The 24,079-nt window shown below is 33.5% G+C and overlaps 1 protein-coding gene across 1 annotated transcript; it reads left to right on the forward strand.

Annotated features, from left to right (window-relative positions):
• Nucleotides 1-15,576: 15,576 nt before the first annotated feature.
• Nucleotides 15,577-19,068, forward strand: LOC126734655 (putative nuclease HARBI1). The gene is made up of 2 exons (XM_050438354.1): nucleotides 15,577-15,699; nucleotides 18,679-19,068. The coding sequence occupies exons 1-2, from the start codon at nucleotides 15,577-15,579 to the stop codon at nucleotides 19,066-19,068; spliced, it is 513 nt and encodes a 170-aa protein (XP_050294311.1).
• The last annotated feature ends 5,011 nt before the right edge of the window (nucleotides 19,069-24,079 follow it).

The following is a 24,079-nucleotide window of genomic DNA, read 5'->3' on the forward strand; positions in this document are numbered from 1 at the left end:
TAGCTCGCGGCGGTACTTCCCCGGTTTGTTTCAACTAAGCCTTTAGATGTTTAGTTATGTTTTTAGTAGTGATTTGTACAACGTATAGTTTTGTAGACTATATTTTGGACCATTTTATGAATTAATCGGGTTTAATAAAGTTGTGTTAAATCAAAAGGTGCTTGATTTATTTCCCAAAGTAAGGCGAACCCTTGGGCAAACCAGTGATTGGAAATACAATAAAATCCCTCAAGAAATTAGGAGGATCTCTGCTCCGTGCAGTAGAGCGCTAAAATTATTGTGGAACATAACCGCCACAGTATTTGTGACAAAATGTAACCAAAAAGATTGATTACATTCACTATAGCAGTAGAGCCTAAATGAAAATCTCAAAAAAAAAAGAATCAAATCAGATTAACCGCATTTCAAAAAATTTACGTTTCTGTTAATTAACTATAATTTTCCCGTTATATCAGTTTTTTCTAGGAAACGATAAACGAATATTCCTACAGTTAATTGCCTGGCCGCAGAAAACCCCTTTTCTTTTAAGGAATAATTAATTCTACTTTTGTTTTCTTTAGAATATACAGAAAGGAGCTTGTAATAACTTTAAAATCACATTTTAATAGCTAGATGGTAACCCTAATGATGATTAAAGACCACTGTTGAAGAAAAAATTTAAAATTTGTTTTTATCTAGCTACTGAAGTGTACTTTAGGAAATTTTCAGTTAATGTGAGGTGGTGGAATAAATGACCAAGTTTAAATAGGGAAAAAAATTACTTTGCCTTTTATAAGGTAAGTTAATATACATGTGTTAGCGTCAAGACAATAATAAAATGTACTCCTATTTATAACAAGCCACGAGATTGCGTAAAGAACTTTAGCTTAGTGTATTTTAAAAATATTTTTTTTTGGATTGAGTTGGGTTGGCACCTCTTTTTTATCTTAAATAAAGCACAAAAAAATCCTATACATGTGCTTTAATGTATTTTAATGAAAAGTAGGCTTAATATTTGTCATTAAAAAATGTGGACGCAAAATTGAAATTCATGAAACTTGCAAGTGTAAAAATTTACAAAATAAAAAAATGGAAAACTATATAAATTTATTTAAATGTAATTCAGATTTTTTCAACATTCCTTTCATTTAATATATTGAACTTTTTTTTGAAGAAAATATCAAATAACAAATTTAATACAAATAGAGCTTATTATTGACAATTTTAATAGCTATCATCCACAACTACAATTCTACAATTTGGCATAACAAAAATACCAAAAGATATTGAAAACAACATTATTAACAAAATTCCGTGTGATGAAGTTCCGTGTAAAGATATTGGGCAAACATCTACAGAGATACCAAAAATAAAAATTGGAATTATATAATTCAGGACCCCTTTCAGCACTCCTTTGACTTTTTTGGTAATGAAATTTTGGTCTTATTATACAATTAAACTATAGCAATAGGCCAACCTAAAGCATATTAAAAGACAAAACTATCAGAGAGTATAATAAATCGAGAAACTCAATACATTCTATTGTTACTGGAACAACTTTAAAGCCAAAAATCATTTTCAAATCTGCAATCTCCTAAGCGAGGATGGTATTTCGAAACTGCTTTTTAAGTAGAAGTGAAAAAAAAGAAAAAAATAATCAATTTGACTAAAAAAAATGCTTTAATAATCAAGTTAAAGCTGAAAATGTTAGTTTCCCACCATTTCAAACCACTGCCATTTATTACCATCATATCACTTTTTTGAGAGGGTTTACTTTACCGAAATACGGTAAATGACTCTGCGGTGGTGTTCTGTGATCTATCTGTTGTCAAAGCTTAAGAAGTATGGCTTCCAAGGTTCGTGGTTTAGGCCCTAGGTTAAAGGAGATTCTCTTTATCGAACACAAAATATATCTATATACAAAATATACCTAAGAAGTCTGCTTTGGGTTTTATTTTATTCCTTCTGTATAGTAATGACTTTCATCTAAATATTGCACTTTCTTAATATACCAAGGACTAAGTTCCTAGTTATTGATGGAGAGTTATATTTTAAAACTCATATTATCACACTGAGCAAAAAGCTTTTATCTGGCAGTCTTATTGTGAAAGCTATAAAGGAAGAATAAGGCTAATAACTAACATGGTCGGTGTATTTGTCCTTGTTTAAATCTTACCTAGATTATGGTATACTGAGAAGTGGCAAATCAAGGCCTTTTAAACTTGCTTTTTTGTCTACAGAAGAAGGTGATTAAATTTGTGGTTAATGTAGATCAAAAAGAAGCCCGCAGACCATACTTTAAGACTCAAATTTCCATGTTGAAGACATAAAAAATAAGAAAAGGACAACCTTAAGATATAAGAAAGGGTACTAACCGACGAATATGTAGCTATTTTTGTGCTTCCGATATAATTGCTTAAGTAATAAGTTTTAAGGTGAGTTAATTGCTTTAAGCTGTATAGTGAATAAAAGCAACCAGTTTAATATAATAATCTTGCAAGTTATTAAGTGTTAGCTTTTTAATTATTATCGACGATTTTCATCAAGAAGGCGTCTAACTTCCTTATCTGACCGATACAGGCAATTAGCAATCTAAAAGATACTTTCTTCGCTTTACTTAGAGAAAGACCATGAAAATACTTTTGAGTTAATAGCAGACTTTATCAGAAACATTTTTAAGGTAAATTGATTTAAAAATTAAATTGTTTGTGCTTTTCGTATGGGATCACCTTCGGCGGGTGATTCTGGGCCAAAAACAATATTATTTGTCTTTGTCATAAACTAGAAGTGCAGCGAAGTTTACAATGCTAGAAACCTTTAAAAACTACAGGATATTGCATTTTTGAAGATTTAATAACAGAATGGTGCGATAGCCTTATGGATGCTAAAAAAACTATGGAAAAAAAGACGCGTTACAACTGAAATTTAAATATGCTCATACTATATTTTGTTTATATTCTTTTCTATATGATAGGTTTGGCCTTTCATATTTTATTAATAAGCAATTAATTTAAAGTATTTTTTTTTAAATCTTATTTTGAATTTATGTGCGGTTAATAAATAACTTTTAGAACATCCTCTGACTTATTATATTAACTATTGATTATTAAATATGTATAAACGTTGCTATATTTACATTTTTATATTAGTATAAATAATAATTTTTTTTTTATATTAGTATAACAAATAATTCTGATATTGTTACTGGCGGCAATTTATGCTGAATTCACGCATGGCTTATACATAGACTTTGTTACTTGAACGTTCGATCTCTGCGCGCTGGGTTTCATGTTACTAGTGATTTATGAAGCAAAAATAACTTTGTTAGTACCCAGTACGGAGAGAATACAGAACATACCTTATAGAACCAGACTGGGAAATACTTTTTAAATATACCTTTCTAGATCTTCTCATAAGTAGAGATGCTTCACTTGTTTCCCTTGCTACTACTTTTGACGTAGACGAGATATCGGTTCACATGTTGCTGTTATTTAAGATAAAACTTATTAAAGCTAAATCTGAACCTGAAAAACTTATCGCAATTTTAAGAACTGACTAACTACGTTCTGCATTTAAGCTTTGATAATAAAAAAGTTATATTTTTTTAATAATAATATTAATATGATTGCGTGTTTCAATTCGAAATCAATATAAATATTTGGCAAACACGTTCCCTTTAAAGCTGAAAAAATTACAAAATAGCTGTCACCCTGTATAAAGCATAAAATTTGGGATTTTTAATGAGGCTTTGATATAAATATCAGAAAACGAAGTCATCTAATGCGTTTAAACTCTATAAATCCTCACGAGTATTAAAATATCATTTTAAAGTAACAATGCAGTATGAGAAAAAAGCTTCGAATTATTAGGAATTTAAAGACTTGCTGTAACGTTTATGCATATGCTGATGCTGTAATATCCAGTTTAAGGGATATTTTAGTAACCAGTTCTACGCATGGAAGGAATAAATAAAAAACATTTTGAGGAACATTTTACTACATTCTATTATAGCGTTCGTAAGTAACTGTCCAACATCGACTTTTAATAGTAGCACTCTCTTAGTTCTACTCAAAACTAGTTCACACTAATACACTGGAACCTAATTACCTCAATCATACGATGTATACATTCAAAGATCAAACTTGCACACTCAGACATAAACTATCTAAAATATATTAAATAATATTTCATAATACCTATTCCTAAAGTAAACCTATAACAAAAGCTGTCCTACATATTAGGAAATAATTAAAAACAATTTGTTTAGACTAATGTTAAAATATGTCCTAGATCTATGTTACATTTATTACTACATCTATTACACCTTCCGGGCAGAAAAAAGAAAAATGTTTTTGTTTACCGAAAATATGTTTCTAACCATATGACAGTTTTTTAATACTAAAAGTGTTACATGCAGATTTTGCCCTAAGCATGTAACATGGGATTTCATATAAATTCGGGCAAAAGTTTATGGGTTTTGGTATCGGCTTGAAAGGGTTGTGTGATTTACAGTTTTATAAATGGAATTTGGGGTTTGATAGTAATGCAATTTATTTTTTTTTAAGGCTTTTGGGGCTTTATTATTTTTAGGAATGTATTTACCTACCCTATCCTGTCAGCACACCTCTGTGGAGTTAGTCGTATTATGTTTCCTTAGTCCCTATTCATGTACCTGGTGTTGGGAACTTTCTGACCTTTGGTTTGTTTGTCAAGAGTTTCTATGAGGCCGGTATATGTCTGGGGTATGGAGGGACTTCTAAAGGGTGCTGTTGTGCCACAGATTGTGCTATGAGTGGAGTAAATAAGACCTTTTAGATGGTGATCCGTTAGTGTAGGAAAACTTACAAATACTTTCTTCTATAGCGGAATCATGTTGGGCAAGGTATCCTAATTGATTTGAAATTGGCCTCCCCAGTTTTGCTTGCTATGTTTCCCTTCAATTCTTCAAGTTAAGTTTTAGTAAATAAACGTGCCTTGATATCTGAGCTGGGATTCTAAAATCACGACTCGATTTCGATACGATCACGACTTCGAATTCGATCGCGACTCAGTCGTGACGACAAGGGTGATTTTAAATTTCAATCGTCGGCTAAACTCGTTTTATTTGATTTGATTTAGGTTTCTTGGTACATATTAGTTATTTTCCCTAATATTTGATAGATGCAAACGTCAATTAACACTACTACGTCAATTAATACAACAGTAAACACTAAGAATTTTTATTTATTTTGTTAATTTTTTTCGCCTTCGTGTTTTTTTATTTAAATATATGCCTATTTTATTTCTATAAAATAAAAAAAAATCGTTTAAAACCACCACTATCCATTGGAAAATAATAATTCAATTCATTGAAAATCACAAAAACTTGTTGTGTTCATCCACTTTTGGTTTTAATATGGCAACATGGGTGCAATCAATAGGACCTATAACACCAGGGAAATTTGATCTCTCTATAAATGTTAATTTATTAATTTCTCTCATCTCTTATATTTGAAAAATTAATCGGTCAGCAAGGTGATTGTCAATAATTTCAGTAATTTTATGGATTCAACGACTTGCAGTAGTTTCGCTAATTCCAAATTTAAAATCTTGTCCAATGATTCTTTGGTAATAATCCGTGGCATAAAATCTTGACATACTAAAACTGCCCATTCAATGATAACTCTACTTCTTCTGTCTGTATTATTAACAGAAGGTTGTGGAAAATAGGGTCGAATTAAATATATTAATTGTTGTGTTTAAGAAAGCTTTTTGATGTACTAATGAAAACCAGCTGGTATGACTATTGGTAAACAATAAATGAAACAAATACGTTTAAAAAAAGATGCTGTCACATTATGCACGTATTAAAAAAGGAAGAAGCTATATCGTCTGGTGTATACGATATACCCAAACGTGTCGCCGACAAATCGTTAAAAACTAGGCAATCCGCAAAACACTCACGACTGAAAATTTTATTTAGAATCAGTCATATCGAATAATCGTGTCGAATCGTGCTTTTAGAATCCCAGCCCTGGTGTCTAACCATACTAGCCGATTGACAGTGACTGTGATTGACAGTAATGACTATTGACACACTTGTTGTTGTAGAGGTTTGGCAGCGTTGCTGTTTTCCATTAAAGGTTGGTTTCCATTTGGCGGATGACGGAGCGTCATAAATCAGGTAGAGCGACATAAGAGGAAAATTGGAATTTCGTAGCCCCGTTGGGAAAATTTTGTTAGTTTTCCATGTTTTAGTATCCGAGTAGTATCATTTTGCTGTGGTATCGAGAAATTTCTATTTTGATAGAGTGAGGCTCCGCGTAGTTTGCACCAAGAGGCAGGGTCAGATCGTGTCGAAGAAAGAGAGTGACAAGTTCACTGCTAGTGTCACCTGTCACTGTCTGGTGAGTTGTCAGTTCCTTGTCCAGCTGGTAGCTAGCTCGGCCATCCCGTTATCAGAAAGAACAGTCGACATTTTGTGGTTTTAAGGAAATTTAAGTTCATCTTGCCGGGAATTCGGTTGAATGGAAAAATATTCCTCCCAAGTTTTGGGGTTTAATTTGATGAACGTCTAGTGGGAAGTTGTAGCCGAGAGGATTTCGGATTGACCTGATATTTTTGGATTTGGTCGGCTGCTCCCACACCATTTATGGGATTTTGAAATTTTCTAACCACAAAACGAGACTCTAGGCCTCGCTTACCACCTTAGGTATGTAGCAATATGTTGGTAATTGCCATAGAATTGATTGTGTGTATTTTACTGATTTTTTTTTGTCCTCTATTTTAGAGGCCTCTACTTTTTCTCATCCTCTCCTTTTTCTCATTCTCTCCCCTATTCTCTGGTCTCTTCCTATTCTCTGGTTTCTTCTGGTCATCCCAACACTGTTGGCAACCGGCTGAAGTGAGCCTCAACACAGCCTGGACTGAGCATTGTACTGTGGCTCTGCGATTTTGGATTGGAACTTGCCTGAAATCGACTTGCCCATGTGGTCGTTACCCTGGTTGTAGCTGACTGGTTCCAGACCTGTCGAGTTAAGCTACCTTAGCCAAAATGCGCAAGAGATTAGAGGACACGCAAGTTTTTGCACATTTTATTTTATTTTTCTCTTATTGAACGGTTTGATTTAGGGTTGGGGGTTGATTTATTAATTTGAATTTTATGGGTTTATTTTCTTTTATGTAAAACAAAACCGTTAAGAGGTTCTTGCTAAGTCTATTAACATTAACCTGAGGGTTTTCATTTGAGTCGAGAATCGACATAATTGATTTTGACATTGAGCCTGGATCGCCTAGTAAGGGATCGGCTATTTGCTACAAATAACATATTTAGTCATAGTGTTGGTTGTTGGTTAATAGGTTTTATTGCACCAACATACCATTAATAGGCTTTTAAATTCGAACCTTACTATTTAAAAGTTTTATTTAGATTAATGTGACTTGATTAGAGATTGTAAAAGGTATTTTAGGGCCAGTGAGGTATTGTGAACTAGGCTCCAAACATATACTTCTTGTAAACAACACGTGATCACGTTTTGGATTTTCCCCTTGAACAGTTCAGTGCGGATTTGTTTTTTTTTCCTTACTAATTCCTCGCCTTAAGCATACCTCAAGTAACTCTTAATTCTTTTATTAATTTTTTATTTACTTAAAATTACTACAGTATTACATTTTGAATAATTATCTAAATTTAAATATCTCAGTGGAATTTAATTTTTTTTTATATAAATGGAAGTGACTATGTAAACTCTTGGACGATTATATCAATCTGGTGGACCTATGGATTGTTATTTGAGTTTTTCCCAAGTTATTTTCAGCTTTTAGGATCTAGGTACAGGCATACATATAGGTCATCATTTTCTTGATTAAGGGGGGCTTATATTACCATCATAATATATCAGGGTTTGGTGTAAAATATTTAAATCAAGTGGCGCTCTTATTAAAATTTCTACCACTACCTTCTCCACTGTCTAAAAGCTGGCGGCCACCAAATCTCTGAATCTTTTAAAACAAAATTTGCTTGTCTGGACTTAGTAATTTTTTTTGTGGTTGGATGGTAGGTATGACTCAAACGGGTTGGAAATAAATTGGTTTGAACCGAGTTACGCGCTACAAAAGTTTCATACCACTTTCAATTGTAATAAAGCTTTACGTTATTTTTATGCACTTTTTTAATTTTATTTTTTACCTTTAGCACAAGGTTTGTGTCTTCCACTTGCACTATCTCAAAAGGACTTGAAATCGTTCATCAAGTTTATCCACCGCACTATTATTTTCTATAAGCACTTTATCTCCTACCTTATAACAAACATTTTTACAATTTTTATCATACAATTTCATTTGTTTATTTTTTGAAGCTATTAAATTATTTCAAGCATCTAGCCATGCAGTTTGAAGACGAAATTTTAGTTGTGGATAATCGTCGAAATTATAAATTGGTTCTCGATTTGAGTTTAAAATATTTAAAGGAAGTCTACTTGTTTTCCCAAAAACCAACTCATACGGTGTATAACGCGTTGAAGTATTAACCGTATTATTGTATAAAAAACACCAAAACGGTACCCAATCAGTCCAATTAACACTTTCATTAGAGATACGCATACGAAGAAAAGCAGTTAAAGGTTTATGCGAATTTTCCAGCGCGCCTAAGTTTTCATGATGATAGGCCGTGGAATTGAGATGTTTAATATTTAAAATTTTGCAAGATTTCTGGAAAACTTCCGCTAAAAATTCTAACCCTTGATCGGAGTTCCTGAGGTATACCATATCTTAAAATTAAATTACTGACAAATGATTTTGCAACCGTTTCCGCTTCTTTGTTAGCCAAAGGATAACCGTCAACGAATTTAGTTCAGTCACATTGCAATGTAAGAATGTACCTATTACCCTGAATATCCATAGAAAGAGGACCAACCAAACCCAAAAACACTTTTTGAAACGCGGAACTCGCTGTTGTGGTAATCGTCATAGGCTCTTTTGCCATTTTTGAATATTTATGCCTCTGACAATCATCACACCGCCTAATAAATTCTACATCCTTACGTTGACCTGTTTAAAAATAATATTTCTTAATATTATTATACATTCGTTGAATACCTGCGTGACCTCCCGTTGGTAACGTGTGAAAATTATTTAATATTAATTGACGTAATTCTTTATTATCAATTTGCTCTGCACTTTTAAAAATATTTATTTTAAGAGACATGTCTTTCAGTAAGTTTTTATTGTTTAATAAGTATTTAATAAAATCAGCGCTTTCTACATTTTTTATTATGCATAGTTCCGGAATATTATTATCTGCACATATTTGACCTAGTTCCCTCAACGACGTGCCTAAGTCAGACGTTTCTCAGGTTTCCTGGTTGCAGAAAATTATTTTTAGAGTCATATCATATATAAAGTTACTTTGATTGTAATTACTATTATCACTCAATTTAAGTTGATATTTTCGAAATTTTTTTTGGGTAATTAAACGCCACTCAATAAATTCTGTCGGACGTTTTAAAATTTCTGCAATGACAGGGTGATCAAGCCTGTCATCTACCGATGTTTTAATGTCATCCGATTCAACCACCGCTTTATCTCTCACTTGTGCCCGTGTCATAACATTCATACCTTCACTCAATCTACCACTCATTCCCTTCAACTTATCAGAATCTAAAATAACCCGTGATAAAGCGTATGCTGTTACATTTTCTGCGCCTTTTACGTAGTCTATTGAGAAGTCGTACTCTTCTAATATAAGTCGAAATTTCGTTAACCTACTAGATGGGTTTGTCATTTTAAATAAATAAATTAAGGGTCGATGATCCGTTAAAATTTTAAAATTTTTGCCAAACAAATGCGGTCTAAAATGCTTAACACCCCAGACAATAGCCAAAAGTTCCTTTTCTTTAGTACAGTAATTCCTTTCTGCTTTATTAAGAGATTTCGACGCAAATGCTACTGGACCATCATCTCCATTCCATAAAACTGCCCCTAATGCAAAGCCACTAGCATCAGTTCTTAGAATAAACTGATTATTCTCTGAAAAATTTGGATACTGCAGCACTGGCGGATTTTATAATGCATGCCGTAATAATTCAAATGATTTCTTGCAGTCCTTCGTCCATTCAAAAATAATTTTTTTTTTTTGCTAAGATTATTTAAAGGTTGAGCAATTTGTGCAAAATTTTCAATAAATTTTCTGTAATAATTTGCGAATGCGACAAAACGTTTTACTTCATCAGCATTTTTCAAAATCTGATACCTATTTAAAGCCTCAATTTTTTCTGGGTCAGGTGAAATACCTTCTGCAGCTATAATGTGGCTTAAATAAATTATCTGCTTCTTTAAAAATTTGCATTTACTTGAATTTAATTTTAAATTGACATTTTGCAACCTATGCAAAACCTTTAATTAACTTATATTGTGATTTTGTAAGGAATGTCCGAAAACTATCAAATCATCTAAATAAACAAAACAAGCATCGTAATTTAAACCTGCCATTGCTTCAGTCATTAACCTTGAAAAAGCACTAGGACTAATTTTTAAACCCATAGGCAATCTTTTCATTTAGAATTGTCCTTTATCTGTTGTAAATGTCTTTATCTGTGTATGGCCTACTTTCAGGATCAAGTTCTACTTGATAATATTCTTGGCCTAAATCTAAATGGCTAAAATAAATAGCGCCTGATAAAGAGTCCAGAATTTCTGTAATATTAGGCAAAGGAAACTTTTCATCATCCCTAATTTGCCTATTCAACAACCTGAAATCTAATACAACTCTTAATTTTTTGACACCGTTGTTGTCTGCTTTTTTGGGTACTATTAATATTGGTGAAGCCATTCTGAGCGAGTTTCTTCTATAATGTCATTTTGCAACATTTGCTCAATTTGTTCGTTCATAACTTTCTTTTGCGCATGCGGTATTCTATATGGTTTCACCACGAACTTATAAATATACCTGGACTGCTAATGCATATGGCCACGATACCCAAAAATGACCACTGCATGGTGGCCGCCATTTTTATAGTAATTGTGTCCTTTTGATGTTGGTCACTCTGAAAATTTTTAGTGTTGTCAACAAAAAATATATTAAATAACGGTAATAAAGTTCACGATGCTGATGTTTGACGTGTAAGTATAGCGGATTGCCTAGTTTTTGGCGATTTGTAAACGACGCTTGGGTATATCGTCTGGAACAGGTGAGTATCTTTCTCCTTATTTAATACGTAAATAATGTATTACCATCTTTATTTAAAGGTATTTGGTTCAGTTTCTCAAAACCAAATTATTGTGAATTGTCCGTCTGTGTTGTTTAGAATAGAATAATATATTGAGTTGTTGACAAAATAATATATTTTTACTATATAAACCCTTTATAAATTACAAACCCTCATAAAATCATCTATATTTTGATTTTTATAGATGGTTGTACCTATTAATGTGGAAATACTGTATATGGAAGGAAAGTAAAACTCGTAGTAGTGTAGCATCACGAATATATCGGCTGGTCGAAGACCTGGGAATTTATCATCACACCACCCGAAAAACGACCCGAGAACGTAGGTGAATCATCGTGGAACCGTGCCTGCTCAAGTAAAAACGATGGCATGCAGTCGTTGCGATTTTGGGGGGTAAACAAGTCGGCTTCTTGACTCGATGTGGCTATTTATTCACGTATTATAATATTAAAGTTTTTGATAATTATTAAGTGTTTTATGTTTAAAACCTTCGTGAGTTATTATAGTGCAGCGGAGGGATTAAAACGCTCTATCCGAAGCAGTTTTCGTGTAATTTTGTGACTATATGTATTGTTTTATTGTGTTTAAGTTTATTGTTATTTTTTTGGAGTTAATAATATTTTGGCCTAGTTCGGTTGTGTAAGCTCTTGTTAGTTGTTGTTGTTGTTGGATAAAGTTAGTTGTTGTTGCTGCACTCGTCCGTGCAGCTAAGAAACTTTTTTTTTTTTTTTTTTTTTTTTTTTTTAAATTGTTTGTCTTTATAACAAAACATAGGTAAAAAGCGTGGGCGTCCTAGTAGCTCTACTAGTTCTACGAGTAGCAGCTCTAGTACTTCATCTAGTAGTGATTGTGCAGGACGATACAAAAGAAAACGTAAACAAAGAAAAACTCATAGAAAAACAACTGTAAGTACTTCGGAACATAACTTAAATACCTCCAAATCAATTTCTACGAAAGATAGTGGTAATCAAACACTCTCCTCAGTGTAAGTACCTAGTAAAGTAGTTGATAACCGCTCGCAGCGTCCTATAGAAAAAGTTTTTGTTCAAGTACATAATACAAATAGGCCATTTGAAGAAAGTTTGTCCCACAACGAAAGGCGTAATATTCAATCGCAAAATAGTGATCGTTTGACACACGTACGTGATGTAGACGTTACACACAGACGTGATACGGTCAGGAGGTTACTAAATCAGGCAAATTGGGACAACATACAAACCATTCCTGAAGCTAACATCGCAAAGAGTCCACGCTCTGATGTTTATGGTGCAAACGAAACTGAATCGAACAAACGAATTAAACAGCTGGAAGAATTGGTAGACCTGTTATTACAAAATGACAATAGGGGCGCTGTACGCTTATCTATTAAGCCCGACTGTATCCCAGAATTTTCGCCTGGAAATCATGGTGAGAACTGTAGTAAGTGGCTAGACAAAATTGATCAGCTGTCACAGATCAATAGGTGGGACGAGAAAACGACGATCTATCATATGCAGTCGAGATTATCAGGGCTAGCCAGAACTTGGTATAATAGTCTTGATGATTATAAACATACTTGGAGTGAATGGAAGCAACTACTGAGTGAAGCATTTCCAGACTATCATGATTTTCCTATGGCTATAAGAAAACTAGTTCGCCGCATTAAGTTACCTGATGAGAGTTGAACTGAATACTACTTTGGAAAAATGCAGTTACTTCGCCAATGCGAAATATCAGGAAAAAATGCTATAGCTATGCTGATCGATGGAAATTCAAGACTCTTTAACGCTGAAATGGCAGAATTAACTCAGCTCGAAAGCTTGCCACCTGAAAAAATAATTTTGCGTGCAATAAAAAGTGTTAAAATACCACCCAATCACATTGGCTTGGTGCGATGTTCAAATTCGGATGGTTATGATGGTGACGTTTTTGTGGATCTTCGAAAGTCTTTTGAGCATACAAAAGAATCCATTGTTCCAAGATGTGTGACTTCTACGTCAGATTTAAGACTTCCAATTCTGAACACGTCAGAAAATACTACTAGTATTTTGCAAGACCAAGTTGTTGCTAGAGGGATTCCATGCACTCAAAATGGTACACAGGTTGTAGGTATTTTACTACGCTTGATATGGCTAGTGGATATCACCAGATAAAAATAGCGGAGGACTCAATACAGAAAACAGCATTCGTTACGCCGGACGATTTTAGGTGCAATGAGATTTTCAACAGCTCTAGCATACATGAATGACATACTTGTGCCATCCCCAAGTTTTGAATCTGGATTAATAGCCCTCGCTGATGTACTTGAAACTCTTAGGGATGCAGGAGTTACTTTACGCCTGTCAAAATGTCAGTTTTTTTTACATCATATAGATTATCTTGGTCACGAGATAAGTGCCAGTGCTATTCGACCGGGCACTATGAAAATCAAGGCCGTTGATAATTTTCCTATTCCTAAAAATGTCCACCAAATTCGTCAATTTGTTGGGCTATGCAGCTATTTTAGAAAATACGTAAAAGACTTTGCTCAAGTTGCACGCCCGTTGACTTCCTTAACGAAAAAGGATGTTAGTTTTGAATGGGGAGAAGCACAGAGTAACGCCTTTATTAAACTTAAACAAAAACTAATTGAGAGACCCGTTTTAGCAATCTATAATTCTTGCCTAAATACAGAGCTTCATACTGACGCTTCAAAGCTTGGTCTCGGCGGTATACTAATGCAGCAACAAGCCGACAATAGGCTAAGACCTGTAATGTATTATAGCCGACAAACTACCAAAGAAGAACAAAGATACCATTCGTTCGAGCTAGAAACTTTGGCTGTTGTGAATTCTTTGCAGAGGTTTCGAGTTTACTTGCTGGGACTACACTTTAAAATAGTCACCGATTGTAACGCTATAAGAACGGCCATGACGAAACGTGACCTTATCCCTAGAATTGGTAGATGGTGGCTCATTACGCAAGAGTATAATTTTACTATTGAGTACCGACCAGGGACGAAAATGGCTCACGTAGACGCACTTAGTCGTAACCCTGTGGAAGAACCCAAGGAAACACAGGAAACTATTGATATCTTTCAGGTAGACATAACAAATGATGATTGGGTTTTGGCAACTCAAATAAAAGATGAACGTTGTAAATATTTAATTGAAGTTCTCTCGTCCAAACCAAAAGATCATGAAGAACGACAGATACACAAAGATTTTAAGCTTAAGGATGGCAGATTATATAAAAATATGGAAAATGGACTAAGATGGTATGTACCTAAAACAGCTCGACGAGTTGTAACCATGTTCCATCATGATAATATGGGTCACTTTGCACTTGAGAGGACTCTAGAAAATATAGCAAATAAGTATTGGTTTCCTAGGATGAGGAAGTATGTAAGTCGATATATCTCAGCTTGTTTAGCTTGTGCATACAATAAGGTACCCAGTGGAAAGAAGGAGGGTCACTTACATCCAATCCCAAAGGCAACGATTCCAATGGATACCTTACACCTGGATCATTTAGGACCTTTTGTAATAAGTACAAAAGGAAATGCTTATTTGATAATGACAATAGATGCTTTTACAAAATTTTTATTTGTAAAGCCGGTGAAAAACACAAAGGCTGGACCAGTTAAAACTTTTTTGGAATATATTTTCCAGACATTTGGCGTACCTAGGCGAATAATATGTGACAGAGGCTCATGTTTTACGAGTGAGACTTTTAAAGAATTTACCAAAAATCTTGGTATACAGGTCATTTTAAATGCCACAGCAACACCACGTGCAAATGGCCAAATAGAACGTTACAACCGGACAATACTGTCATCAATAGCAGCTTCTCATGAAGATGAGAGCTAACACAATTAGTTTTATTACGTTTAGTATGAACTCTTCGACTAATAAAGCGACAGGGAAAAGTCCCTACGAGTTGCTATTTGGGTACAAGCCTAGGGGAATGCACGATTCATTTCTAAGTGGGGCTGTATCTTACGAAAAAGTGGATAACGATATTCATAAAACTAGAGAAGAAGCTGGAAAACGAATCCAGGACGATCAGGATAGGCAAAAGGCTTATTTTGATAAAAAACGAAAGAAGTGTCACAAGTACCTAGTAGGGGATTTAGTAGTCCTACGACGGGCAAATCTTGCAAATGACGGTAAAAGTGCAAAGTTAGTGCCCAAGTATCAGGGTCCCTTTATAGTAAAAGAGGTACTTGAAAATGACAGATACGTAGTAGAAGACCTGCCAGGGTCAAAACGTTCAAAAAAGAAATACAGAGGTATTAGTTCGGTCGACCGTATGAAGCTTTTTACGGCTACTTGTGAAAGCAGTAGTAGTAGTGACTCAGACACGAAAGCTGAGGAAAATGTTTTAGTTAATGACAAATGATATAGATAAATAAAGGAGACTGAGGAAATTTGTGATGAAGACCTGGGAATTTATCATCACACCACCCGAAAAACGACCCGAGAACGTAGGTGAATCATCGTGGAACCGTGCCTGCTCAAGTAAAAACGATGGCATGCAGTCGTTGCGATTTTGGGGGGTAAACAAGTCGACTTCTTGACTCGATGTGGCTATTTATTCACGTATTATAATATTAAAGTTTTTGATAATTATTAAGTGTTTTATGTTTAAAACCTTCGTGAGTTATTATAGTAGTAAAAATAGAAAAAAATAAGTGTTTTTAACTGAATTTTTTAAGTAAATACAAGCAAAAATTTAAACGAATATCATGATTTTAATGGTATTAGGATTTATAAGATTCAAAATTATCAGAATAATAAAACAAATATATTAAAATGCATGCATCTATTCCAAGTTGATTGAAACTCTGTCTTTGTCTCATTTTAGGTGAGGATTACTTTCTTTCATAAATTTTAAAGAAATTCTTAAAGAAGAACTAGAAAAATCACAGATCTAACGCAACTATCTTAAATTCTTACTTATATGTAACTTTCTATTTTGTATTTTTGTAAACATAACCTCTCAAAAACTTTAATAGTTTTGTTTCCCTACAGTTGGCACAACTAAAATTTGTCAGAGTGACCAAAATCGAGGACACAATCACGCAAAATGGCGGCCCCCTAGTAGTGGTCATATTTTACTTTTGAATATTGAATTGGCAGTCCAGGTATATATAAGTTCGTGGGTTTCACATATACTGGACTTGCCCCATCTTTTACTCAAATTTTTTGGCTAAACGTATTTGTCACACTCAGTGGCTCTCCATCCAAATGAAACACATCAGCATATTTTGCACACATTTTTTCAATTGATAACTTTTTCTCCTTATTAAGTTCTTTAGTATTTATCAAATTCAAAACTTTATCTTGACTCACACTTATACTATTTTTCTGAAACTCACATACGTCATAGCTAAAAAGACTCTCCGTTTTTGGTGGAAAATTTCTTAACCTAACCTCTCTCTCAGTTATATTTAAAATTTGTGTGGGAACTTTTTTATCTTTTGGTGCAGCAATACTACTGGCCACCATTACACCCTCACACACTCCTTCATTCAGTATCACACATTCCTCATTCATACTAACAGAACAATACCTTATTACTTCACAACGAGGTGGAATAATAATATAGTCATCTGTTTCTGATTCTAAGGGCACGGTAACTCTAATATTCGATTCTGAATTAAAACTAATTTCAATATTCTCATAATTAATTATGCTTCCTATTGATGATAGAAAATCTGAACCTAATACACCCTGTATATTAGAATCAAAAGTTTTAATAATACTGAAATCATGCGAAAAATTTTCATTACCAATGCAAAATAAAATATTTGATGAACCTTCTGATATTGTCGACCCAGCAATGCCTTGTATTTTTGTTTTGTTATAAGTATCAACACTACTCCAATTTCTAATATATTCAGCAAAAATGCAACTAATGCTGACTCCTGTATCAATCAAAAATTTAAACATTCGTCCTTCACATCTTGCATATACATAATTTATCCCATTCAAACCGAAATCCACATCACATTCACTCTTAGACTCGAAAAAAACTATCTCCACTACTTTCCTCAATTTGTGCTCCCTCAGCAAAGTAGCCTCTATGCATGGTCGTGCCTCGACCCCGATTTACTACCGCTGAGCCCCGAGTCATCGAACGTCCTCGCGACTGTCCTTTAAACCTCGTGTTTTGGTGACGATAATTAATATTGTTGTTATTATTATGGGAATTAAAATGTGAATGCGGAGAATTATTATAACTATAATGGGCCTGACGGAAATTATTGTTATTATTAAAATTATTATTAAATCTTCTAGCCTGATTATTAAAATTGTTCAAATTTAGTCGTGACTTAAATCCACGGTTATTAAAATTTCTTCCTTGTACGTGGTACATAGAATTTTTCTGATAATTATCTAATGGTGATCTCCCTATCTAAGCTTCTTTTGCGTCCATTATTACGTCTTTTAGATTTTAATAATTTCTGGCCTTTCTAATAGTTCGCAATACGTCGCTTTTTAAACCATTGGCAAATGAATTAATGGCCCATTTTTCATTTATTGGTTGCAAAATTTGAACTACCCTATCATCGTTATCCGCTTGCGCCAACCTCAAATCAACCAACAATTGTTCTACTATTTTAGCAAATTCTTCAATACTACTATTTTCTTGTCGAACATTGTGTACTTGACGTGAAATTGCCGCTGGTGCCTTTCTAGTCAACAAATTGTTTTTCATATCTGTGATTAATTCTTCAACCGTATTATACTGCGTTTTAAGTCATAATTTAGCACTTGTAGACACCCTTGCTTTCAAAACATACTTAATTAAATGTGATTTCTCACTGGTATCTAGAAAATCGTTATATAAGTCAACGGGTGGAATGCATAAAAAGTAGTATATGCTAATGCTTCAAGTATGTACTACATTTCTAAAGTTTATACTACACTAATGAAGCATTTACTACTCTCTGTAGCATATACTACTATGTACGCGATACATAAAAGAAGGTGCTATGCTTTGGAAGTATCTACTAGTTATAGTAGTATTTACTACAGTTTAAATGAAGTTGGTGTTTGACAAACTTCGGCCCCAGCAATCAAAATGTTTTAGTAAAAAATGGCAGTTTTTATGAATGTGCATCGTCAAAAAGTATACAAACAAAGAAGAGAATAGAATAATGACGATTTATATCGAAAATTATTTAGGTAAATACCATAAATTTAATAGATTTTTCTATCCCAATCATCTAATCACGCTTTGGTATTTTAGATTTAGTAGAGAAAATGTAGAGTGGCTTGGACATTATTTTCTCCAAGATGATAATGAACCGGTGGAAACAAGGGGTGGAGCCCTGTCACCGACTCGGAAAATGGAGGTTTTTTTGAGAAGTTTAGGTGTTTCTAGTAAATTAACTTTGTAATTTGAAAAATGTAAATAACTTTTCTTACAGGAGATCCTGGATTTCAGCAAGGAGTTGGTGTTGATCTAGACGTCAATCAAAGCACTGTTATCTAAAGCAATTTATTCAAAAAGAAACAATTGGATAAAGTTCCCCAACACTAACGAATTGCTTAGAGTTGCTATTAATGAGGGAGCATGTGGTGAGCGAATGCCCAGGGTTATAGGTGTTATTGACTGTACCCATGTAAAAATAACAAAACCATCTATTCACGGTGATGAATACGTGAACAGAAAAGGGGTATGCTCAATAAATGTTCAAGCTACTTGTAATGCTCGAGAAATGTTTACAAGTGTCGATGCATATTGGCCAGGCTCCGTACACGATAGTCGCATTTGGCGAAACTCCATAGTGCATGGAATTATGTATAATAATGTGCACGAAGCAGCTTTATTAGGTGATGAAGGATATGGTGTTGCCCCGTGGTTATTGACACCATATAGAAATCCAACTACACCAATGCAAGAAAATTATAATTGAATTCATGCAAAGGAACGATGTGTCATAGAGCGCTGGTTTGGTCAGTTAAAACGGCGTTTTCCAATGCTCCAGTATACTTTTCGCCTAAAAACTGAAAACATTCCGGAACATATTGTGAGTGCATTTGTACTTTACAATATAGCTAAATATCTACAAGATCCATACCATGATTTTGATCGAATTGAGATGGAAGTTCAGCATCCCAATGAACTAATGCCAGTGGGTAATTAAGCACAAATTCGAAATCAAGGTACACAGCGCAGAAATGAAGTTGCTGAGTTTTTATTTCTAAGTATAAAAAAGTAACAACTAAATAAACTAATTATTTCAATTTTAAGTTTGTGACAAAATATCAAACTATAAAAGAAATAAATGGATACTACACCTCATATTATATTTAAATTATGGGTTCATACGTAGATTTTATATTCCTGTTAATAATCCAATATGTCCCGCCTAATTAAATGGTCAACTAACTGCCCACCAGCTTTGGCAAAATTTACCAATGCAATCGCGGCCCGTTCCTGAGCTTCGGCTGAAGACTGTTGAGCTCGAGAAGCAGAAATTTGGGCTTCGGCTGCTTCAATTTGTTTTCGTAGACAGGTCTTTTGTAGTTGAATAAGTGTCTCCTCCTTATCAGCTGCTTTAGAACCTTTAGGTGGCATGACTTTAACTTGTTTGGAGCCAGATTTAGAACTGAGGAAGTCATCTTCACTGTTTTGGAAGGAAACATCAATCTCATTGCTTACACCAGCCTGACATGCACCTGGTACTCTGTGTAGAACTGGGTTTTCTCCTACATTCCATAAGTCGTAGATTTTTTTTGTCATTCCGTCAGTACAATTCTTTTATTTCCTGTTTTTTTCAAGTCAACTATTTTCTTAACTTTTGTTTTCATGTTATTAAACTTTTTCAAAATTTGTTTTGTGTCTAGGTTTTTTCCCATTATTTTATTAAAACCAGTTGTTAATTTTTTTAGTGCATCTTCTTTTTCGTTTTTAATTTTTTGTGTCATCTTTTTATGAAATAAAATTTGATAACTTTCAAGTAGAGTAACAATTAATACTTGTTCGTTTTTATCTTGTCCTAGCTCTTTTGTTGCATCGGAATCTGAAGAATCACTCATAGTTAAACCAGTATTATAATCACTGAACTTTTAAAAAGTTTGAATCCGAACCGAATTACACGAACACACTTAATACTAATAGACGCACTGATAGAAAAACGAGTTTTGACAAGTGTCTTGTCAAGTTTGAGAACTTTGTCACGCGCTTACTGCGACACTAGTAGATACTTTTCTCTTAAGTAGTAGGTACTTCTGTTCGGCCGTACAGTGTAGTATTTACTTCATAGGCGAAGTACATACTTTTATGTAAAAGCAAATGCTACAAAGTAAATACTTTTTAGCGAAGCATTAGCATCTACTACTTTTTATGCATTTCACCCAATAGCTTCAACCAACTTTTTTGTCACGTCTTCCGTACCATCCATACTTGGTAAGAGGGACGCGGCTCTCCTTAAATCAAATTTCCCTGACATGTTTTCTCGACAATATTACCTACCGGATAAGAAGTTCCTAATGACATATCATAAGTATTACTACCCGAACTAGTAGTACTACCTGGCCTAACTACTTTTACCCAACTTATTAATAATAACCCACTATTTTTTAAAATACCTCTGATAAAACCTATACCATCCTCTATTTCGTCAGCCGTTTCATAATATTTTTCTCCTAACTCATTAAATTTAAGTTTTAATTTTGCTAAATCTGAAAATAACTTATTGATTCTCTCTGGCTTTCCTCGTCTATCTTTCAGCTCTTTTTTAATATTATCATAAAATTTACTAGGTATATCCTTTAAATCTAAAAATTCCTTAACAATAGTCATTTATCTAATTTCCTACACAAATATAATAATTAAGATAAAATATAAAAACGCAATTTAAACGACTGCTACACTTTTATTCCATTCTAATATTATTAGATCAAATGTATTTTCCTTTTTAGTTATTAAAAAGGCTTATATAAAAGGAATAATTTCTGGACCAAAATTCAATGCTACAGTGCAATGAAATTTTCGGTCCGGTGGGTTCTTATAGGTTCTCAAAGAAAACATTTATAAAATACAGAAAATCTCCCTTTATTCACTTCAGTCGCGGACTTCATTCCTCACACCTTTTAATAATAAATACAGATAAAATAAATTGCCAGCCAAGAAACAGGCCAGTTGTAACCTTACCTTTTATTAATAAAAGCGCTGACCCAGATTAAAACTTTTTAACGGAATCAAAGGCACTACACTTCTTTATTAAATAGTGATAAACAAAGAAATAATCATATGAATAATCCGCAGACAAAAATTTTCAATTTTAAAGAATATCATGCATTTTCACAAATAAAGTAAATATTTAAGGCGCCTGATGTTCTGACAGCAAAAAACTATAGCAAAGGTAGAGATGGTTCCGCTACAACAGGTTATGACGGAGTTATTTTAGAACTGATTCAATATATTATTTTACACTTAACTGATATACCATTCAATATCAATAAGTGCCTTACAACAGGATACTGTTCTGATAGCTGGAAAGCCGCACAGATAATTCCATTGGCAAAAATCTCTAATCCAGAGTAGATGAAAGACTTTTGCCCTAATAGCATACAACTTTATTTTTTAAAAACACTTGAAAGAATAGTTATAGTTAATTTCATATTGAACTGCTGTTCAAATTATTACAACTGCTCAATCAGACTTTCTTAAGAACCACAAGATACCATATTACATATGACTGGTGACATCAATATAATCAGTTTTCATAAAGTTTTTCAAAGTTAATCTGGATAATAGAAGGCAGTGAATAGCTTATAACTCTTCTCTATCATTAACTGCCGAGGTAAATAAATCAGATCGGGGTCCTAGAACCGCTTCTTTTTAATTGTATACTGCTGATCTATCCGAGCACCTAAAATATTTAAAATGTAATCAGTGCTCTATTGATACACAAGTATGTTATTCGCTTTCCCTTAGTAACGTAAATATTCTAGTTTCCTTAGTAAGTCATAACCCAGAATTTAGCTTGTGGTCCTTGGAAGTCGTGGACGTGATGTATAAGCTAACACAAACTTCTATATTTTATTTAATGGAATCACGCTAAATCCTAATGATTGCAAAAATCTGGGATAATTCATCGACAGCGATTACATCTTTTCAAGTCATAACTCTAATCTTATTCAGAAGTCTTGTGGAAAATTGAAATATGTTTACATGCATCAAGATTTGTTTGCCGCAAGAACTAAACTTTGTTTATGTGAGCCATTAATTCTATGCTATTTAAATTAATACGATGCAGTTTTTTTGTCTTATCTGTTGCAACGCGATTAAGAGGATTGCAAAAGCTCCAAAATACTTCAAGAAAGATTGAAAAACTGAAATTGCATGTATCGTACCACTCATCGTTCTAGCGCGTTAGAGCTGACATTTAAATTTTACATCTTCTAGTATTACTAGTTTATTCGTAGGAAAATTTTTATATTGCATATGCTTGAAATTATAAAATATTGATCAATTAAACTTTTTAATAGGGTGGTTACATATGAGAAGGGTTACGTTGGATATGGCCATCTAACATCCACATATTGTTTTTCCTACATGTTTTATTGTAAATAAACGCATTTATTCTTGTCGCGAAAATAGATTAAAATAATAATAATTTTAAGTTCTAAGTTAATTCCTTTGATAGTGGACCATTTTATTTCGCAACACCCAAAAAAGAAGATGATAATAAAAAAAAGCGAGAATACCCAGAGATATAAAAATATAAGGCCTACCTTGACCTCCTTCCCGTTGCTTCTGGAGGTACCTCCTTGCTTGCTGCCAACAGCCACATTAGCACTCCTCAATTCCACAATTTTTGTTAGATTTTTTGATGTTAGGTTGTAGTTCGATCGTGTGATTTTAATGGCTTAACAAACGACCGGTGACTCTCTGTCTGTTGCCCAAAAAAATCTGGATCGCGCTGCTTAGTACTTGCGTGCTGGGCATATACCAGGCGGCCAATGGTAATAAATCTGCGTACCTTTTAGCGCTCTCAATAAATTAATTATCAAGAAGTTCAATTTAAATTAGTTGTGTCGGAATATACAATTAAACTGAACTAAAGGGCTTTCGTTTAGCCAAACAAAAATAAAGAAATTATTCGATTTGTAAGTAGAAAAAAAAGAAGAGAAAAATTTCCTGGCGGAAAAAAACAATTCTTATTACATCTTCGACTAATTTGAAAAGGTCGCAGGATCTTTAACTAATTACTATCTAGCTAAAAGTTCATAATCAGGCATCTCTTGAATATCGGTAGCTGTGCAGTTTTATCATCTTTTTTAATTTGTGAAAACCTATATTATATAAATCTTTTGACGCTTTTCAATTTTTTTAAATTTTTTTATTTTAACATAATAATTAGCTTTATGATTTTATATAATTTTATATTCACATGCAATTTGTTTGCTTACTTATATTTGTCTAGTGGGAAAAATTATTGTGTTTTAATAATTTATTTCTTGCACTAACTTCGCATAAGCGTTATACGGAAAAAAAATTAACTTTTTTAAACACTGTATAGGCTAATTTAGTCACACTAGCTGATTACCTGCTGCTGAAAGTACTATTTGCCCCTATCCTACCACTTCCGCAGGCTTATTAAGTTCCGGATTTTTACTCATCCCCTTTTCATTCACAACCGATTCAGTTTCAGAAGATTTCAGTTCTAAATCTCATTGCATATTTATTAGGATGGCGTTGGCTAATAAATTGTAACTTGATTTTCGCACTTATTTTCAAAAAAAGGATCAATAATTTCTACTATTTCTGGGATAAGTGGATTTAAATTTAACAGTAAAACTGTTGGAAAAATACTTTTGTCTTTTTTGAACTAAATATTATGGAAGTCTTCAAACTACCAAACAAGTAAACCATTTCCAAAAAAAATGCATGGATGTATCACTCTTGAGTGATAC

This window comes from Anthonomus grandis, chromosome 3, assembly GCF_022605725.1.
Source record: "Anthonomus grandis grandis chromosome 3, icAntGran1.3, whole genome shotgun sequence".
Taxonomy (NCBI): domain Eukaryota; kingdom Metazoa; phylum Arthropoda; class Insecta; order Coleoptera; family Curculionidae; genus Anthonomus; species Anthonomus grandis.

Bases quoted from the DNA above. Each gene is read 5' to 3' on its own strand.
- LOC126734655 (XM_050438354.1), top strand. From the start codon at position 15,577: ATGAAGACCTGGGAATTTATCATCACACCACCCGAAAAACGACCCGAG. The intron at 15,700-18,678 runs GTAAACAAGTCG...AATTGGATAAAG, and splicing joins AGTCGTTGCGATTTTGGGGG to TTCCCCAACACTAACGAATT.